The sequence below is a fragment of the Rhinopithecus roxellana genome, chromosome 6 (assembly GCF_007565055.1).
Source record: "Rhinopithecus roxellana isolate Shanxi Qingling chromosome 6, ASM756505v1, whole genome shotgun sequence".
Lineage (NCBI taxonomy): Eukaryota > Metazoa > Chordata > Mammalia > Primates > Cercopithecidae > Rhinopithecus > Rhinopithecus roxellana.
The window spans coordinates 79,675,722-79,681,721 of NC_044554.1; the positions used below are offsets into that span (position 1 = coordinate 79,675,722).

The following is a 6,000-nucleotide window of genomic DNA, read 5'->3' on the forward strand; positions in this document are numbered from 1 at the left end:
CTCAGGTATTGCCAGGTAAGGAATGCTGTGAATATCACTCCAGGTCACAAGTGCATGTGTTAGGGGACTCCTGGGACTAAGAAGGGTTCGGTAAGAGTAATCTGTGTTGAATCTAGCCTCGTTTTCTTTTTCTTTCCTTTCTTTTATAGTGTTTAATTTTTTGGTAATAGAGAACTTCAAAGTCAGTAAATGGGACAGTATGATAAATCCTGATGTACTCACTGCCTGATATCAATAATTGCAACCTTAATTCATTTTAGTATATTTTTACAAGCGTTTCAGACTGAAATAAAGGGAGATTGTTCGGCCTCAGGTGTAGAAGCAGTGAGACCATTTCCCACCACGGAGGAGGATGAACAGCAGGAGAGGCTGGCAGCTCCCAGGAGCAGGTCCTCTGCCCCCACTGCAAGGCCCCTGTGTGTTCAATAAACTGACCCTTGTGCAGAGACTAAGGCTCACTTACTGGAAACCATTATTGTTACAGTAAGTAATTAACAAGTGATGCACAGGGCTGGTCAGTTATGTGACTATACGTGCGCATGTGTGCACGCACGAGTGCATGTTTGGGTCATTACAGAAACACCACCATTTCTTTGTAATCAGCTGAAATCACCACTCATTAGTGGGCCTCTCGTGGACTATAATTGATTTTACAGCCACCTGTCATTTCTTTTTTCTTTACAACTTTGTGCGTTTGTGTTTTTCATGGTATGCTCATGGTACACTATGTTCTGCACGCAAGCAGGGGGCTGCACGGGCTCCATCTTCCCCTCTCAGGCACGTCCCTCTTGATGTAATGTGTAGGATGGAACTTCTTCCCATGTACTCTGTGAAGGGGCCCCACAGCTCCCCAGCTGGGACAGCTGCTCTGCAGCCTTTGGCAGGGCTGGGCACCTGTGGAGCCTGAGGCCAGACCCAGGGAGCCACACTGTGGGAACCACGGGGCACCTGGAACATGGGTTTAATCTGAGCCTGTCTGTGGGTAATAGTGTCACAGTGGGAGGGCAGGAGGCAGGGTGAGTCAGTGACCCCTAGAAAGGAATCTGTTATGACTCACACGGCATTCCTTCTCTCATCCTTCTATCCTTCTACTTGCAGGACTTTCCTACAATTCTGTCTGTGCTGGTGCATGGTTATGTAGCATAAGGATGGGGTTCCTTCTTTGCTCAGACCAGCGAGAGAGAGAGAGAGAGAGAGAGATGGGGGGGGGGGGAGAGAGAGAGAGAAAAAAACAGGCACACAGAGAAAGAAACAGAGAGAGAAATACAGAAAGAGAGACACACACGCAGAGAGACAGACACAGAGAGAGACAAAGAGAGAGACAGAGACAGAATGACAGAGACAGAGACATAGAGAAGTTCACACAGCTGAGAGGGGGCTAAAGGAGGAAGTGTCCACTCCTGAGAAGGGAAGGGAAGAGAAAGGCAGAAGGAGGGGCCGGGCCAGGTGTCCCAACACAGGGAAAGGAGCACACAGGGGACATGCCTGGGCTGCCTCCAAAGGCCTGGCTCAGCTGAGGAATGATAGACCCCACAAGGGGATTCCCACATCAGATGGGCCAGAATGTTCCCCTGGAGATCACTAAACAGGAGCTCAAATCTCAATCTCTCTTCCCTTTGGGTGGCTTCAAGACAGATGCCAAGGGCACTCTGTGCCTCCCTCCATCTGTCCCCTCTCCTCCTGGGGGTCCTGCTGTGGGCAGGTGCAGGCGTGGGCCTAGTGGCATCAGTCAGAGGGGCTCACGCTGGGGCTCCTGTGGCCCACTGATCCCCTGGATCTCACTAAGATGTCCCCCTTGGCTTGCTACTGCCCTGGGCTTCCCAGACATAGCTACTCCTTTTGAAGGGTCCTCATCCCCAGAGGCCTGGGCCACAGGCAGCAGAGGGCTTCTCCTGGGGACAACCCCCACTCTTGTCACCTCCCAGCCTGGCCTGGCCTCCTGTCCTGGCTACAGCAGGGGCACTGGGGTTGTGACATGGCATCTGATGGATGGCCCAGCCCTGGTCCCACAGATGCAGCCCCAGCCCTCACCCCCAAACCAGCGGCCTGCCCACAGCATGCCCATTCCCTGTCACTGCTCCCCTAGGCCTTGGCACTGCCTGCTCCTCCCACACTGGTCCCTCCTCCCAGCACACCCGCTTGTGGGCCACCTGGAGCTTTGCACTCTGTACACCTGTCTCAGAGCAGGTGCCATGGCAGTATAGGGGCCATCTCTCCTACTGGGGCCCAGGACAATTCCTGCCAGGGATGTGGGTAAGCATGACGGAGTACACCTTATTCCAGCCTCATTCCACTTCTAAGCCTGCTCCTTCAATGGGGCAAAGGTGCCCAGGGCAGCTGGAGACCCTGGAGGGAAGAAGGTCAGTTCCTCCTGGCATGCCCTCCTGGTGTTATGGATTGAATTGTGTCCCCCCAAATTCATCTGTTAAAGCCCTAACCCCAGTGTGATGGTATTTGGAGATGGGAACTTTGGGAAATAATTAGATTTAGATAAGGTAAGGAGGGGGAGCCCCCATCATAGGATTAGCATTCTTATAAGAAGAGACACCAGAGAGCTTGTTTTCACTCTCTCTCCACCATGTGAGGGCACAGCAAGAAGGCGACTGTCTGCAAGTCAGGAAGAGAGCCCTCCCTGCAACCTGACCATGCTGGCACCTGTTCTTGGACCTCCAGCCTCTAGAATAGTGAGAAATAAATTTCTGTTGTTTCTAAGCCATCAGTGGATGGTATTCTCTTATGGCAGCCTAAGCTGACCAATACACCAGAATCTCATCTTTCCAGGCCACTTCCTGAAAAAGGGTCACCAAATCTATCAGGCAAAGTTAACCAGACTCACTCATCTGTCCATAGTGAGGTGAGAGTGAAAATATAGACCAAAAGGTCCCCAACAGGGGTGCCCAGGGCCCAATTTCAGGCCACCCAGAAGTGGTGACCCAGTAAGGGATGGATCTTGATGCCAAAGGAATAAGTCAGCAATGGTGGGGTACCAGGCAACCACAGCTGGTAAGAAGGGGCTTATGAGGGGTGGGGGTGGTGTCAGTGGAATCAGGCTCGCCCCTAAGGAGCTGACATCCGCATGGAGAAGTCACTGGGCGTGGGACTGAGGCCACAGGCTCCTGCAGATTATAAAGGAATGACCACAGGTAAGATCTGGAAGGTTGGTACCAGCAAGATGGTTGCTCTTGATCAGAGAAGTAGTAAGAGGGAAACCAGCAACAATTTAGTTTCCTCCAAAGCAATCAAAAGGAGAAAGAAGACAGTTCCTCTTGGGAGTCTGCACAGAAACAACCACAGCTGACATCCTGGGACAACTTTGAAAGTGCAAGGAGGGCGTTGCTCATTGCTCCAAGGTCAAACACTGGCTTGGGGTGGGGGCAGCGCTTCCCAGAGACACAGGACTGGACCTGGGTGGGCCTGGGCAGCCAGCCCACTTGGAAAACATCAGATCCTTAGGATGACCCTAAAACCAAGCTAGGTTCCCCCAAGACAAGGACCAAGTCCTCTGTGCAGCCAGAGCAAGCAGACAGGGTGGCCATTGCAGCTCCACGCTTCCCTCATCTGGGCCTTGGCGCCCTGCGATCTGGGCACTAGAAGAGGGGTAGATGGGGTGGAGACAAGTGCAGAAACCAGTGATTCTCATCCTGTCTTTGTGCAGAATTTGGTATTTTGTCCAACATAAATTTTTTTGCATTCATTTTGATTATTTAAAATAGCATATATCTTGATGATTGATGTTTCTGGTGACCCCTTAAAGTTTGTGCCCAAAGCATTGTCTTGCTCCACTCTTGGCCTTGACAAGAATGTCAGTGACCGCCCAAGATTCCGGGGTTCACAGCTGGCCCTGGTCAGGACCAGCACCCCCTCACACGTGGAGCAGTTACAGGATGGGGCATGGGCAGCTCCAGGGTCTGAGACTGGATGCCCAGCCCAAGAAGGTGGTTCACTCACATGCCACTGTGAATGCAAGTGGCTCAGGGACAGCTCTGCTGTGGCCTTTATTAAAGTGATTCCCTGTGCACACATATGTGCACATGCATGTACACATGCAGGTATGCACAGGTGCAAACATGCACACATAGCACATTCACACATGTGCACACACACACACGGGCAAACTATGCTTTCTCTCCCCGTTTGGGGAAAGTGCTGGATCTCCACAGCCCACATGTCCACCTCTCCCTAGCTCCGAGCCATCTTTCTGGTCATGCCAAAGACAGCCGTTTCCTTCTCCCCGGGTGGCCTGAAGGGGCCCCTTTGGGCAGGATTTCTCATCCAAACTGCTGCCATAGCACCAGTGAGAGGCAGATCGGGGACTTGGTTGGGGCCTCGGCTGGTCCGGCTGTCAGGCTGCGCACCCTCTCACTTGGGTTGGTTGTTTTCCTCCTAACATCATTAGCTCTGCCAGAAGCAGAGCCAGCCCAGGGTTTATGCTGACTTGGTCATTTCACACAGAGGCGAGAGGGAAGCATGCCCAAAGTAACTGGCTCTGCTCACTTACCCCTTCTCCCCCACTCTGCCTGGGCCCCCAGCTGGGGTGATGCAGGCACATTCCCCGCAATGTTTCACAGCAAAGTCCCCTGTCTCCAGCTCTCTCCTTGCTCAGTGCTGGGCTCAGGGCTGGCTCAGAGCATGCCTGGATTTCTCTTTGTTTTTGGAAAAAGTAACTGCCCTGCACTCCTCAGCAGGCCACAGCAGCCCTCAGGCTCCCTGCGAAGTGATTCCTGCGAGGAGGCAAGGCATCTTTGACTTGTCATCATGTCCACTGAGTGTTGTCTTAAAATCAGGTAGTAGGCTTTGCCCACAAGACCTCACATCCCTAACCCCCGCATCTAGGGTTCTAAATTCTCCAGAGCCCCTCCCCAGTGGAGGCCACTGCCTGGACTTCTTGGCAGCCTGACTTCCAGGTCGCAGGGCCAGAGTCCAAAGCTGGACGGGTCTGCCAGGCAGTAGGGGCCTTCCTACCCCAGAAGGCACCCCTGGCAAGACCCTTCTCAAAGAGCCTGTGCGTAAAATCAGATTCTGAGGCTCAAACAAACCACGGAATGTTGGGGACAGGCAAGCAAACACTCCCAGAATACCCAAAGGAGGGTGAGCTACCTTCTCCTTCTTGGCGGCCTCCATCCTGGCTCTGTCGTCCAGCATCTGCACAGCAGCCAGCGCAGGGAGCTGGGACCCCTCAGCCTTCCCCAACAGGCTTCTGAAGCAGAAATGTCCAAGGCTTCTCCCCCGCAGGGGTCACGGCCCGCCCTGGGTCCCCGAGAGAATGTGGTCCTCCTCAGGCTGGTTTGGGGTTTGAGGTTCAGTCACAGTTTCCTCCTTTTCATTGTTCTCCAGCGAGTCGGCAAGCATTCCCTTCCGGACCCTTCCTCACTGAGGCTGGATGTTCTCCAGGCAGGGCCATAGCTTGGCGCTCAGGTGGCGTCCTTAGCGCTTTCTCTCCAGGTTCTGTTGAGCTGTGGGACTTAGTGTCCTTCAGACAGACTCAGTAGGAAAGGTCCTCTCCCTCCTGTGGCCTGGGGACAGCTTTTGAGTAATTAGGCTGCAGGTGACTGTGTCTCTCACACCCTAGCCTGCTTCCCCGGGGCTGAGGTGCCGCTCGGCATTTCCTGCTCCAACCAGGCGTGGAGTGGGGGATTCTCCTGCCAGGGCTTACTGTGCTCCTGAGAGGGCCTGTGGTTGTCATGGTGACCAGAAGTGGACTCAGCAGGGCTGACCGTGCTGTCATTAGAGCTGCCATGCATAAAACTGGGACTGGTGGCAAAGAGCCTCCATCCCCATCACCATGGTGACCACTCAATCACCTTGTCACTGAAGTGACTGCTAGCCTGTTAAGCCTTTGCCACCTGTTCAGGTCCTGTGGCAGTGTCTCAGGGTCTCCCACACTCCTGTTCTGAGGAGCAGAGGACCCTGTGAGTCTGGAAGCAGAGGAAAGGGAGCAGGCAGCTTGGTGTGGCTCAGGCGCAGGCCCATGGGACCATTGGAGGGCTTTGGCGCAGCCTG

General features: G+C 53.7%; 1 protein-coding gene across 2 annotated transcripts in view; it reads right to left on the reverse strand.

Annotated features, from left to right (window-relative positions):
- Positions 1 to 5,628, reverse strand: part of GCK (glucokinase) — a 47,846-nt gene extending 42,218 nt beyond the window's left edge. For both annotated transcript variants that reach the window (XM_030932872.1, XM_010374560.2), the window contains exon 1: positions 5,098 to 5,628. In XM_030932872.1, the coding sequence (XP_030788732.1) occupies positions 5,098 to 5,142 (45 nt within the window). In that variant the 5' untranslated portion in view covers positions 5,143 to 5,628. The remainder of the gene's footprint in view (positions 1 to 5,097) is intronic.
- Positions 5,629 to 6,000: the final 372 nt, after the last annotated feature.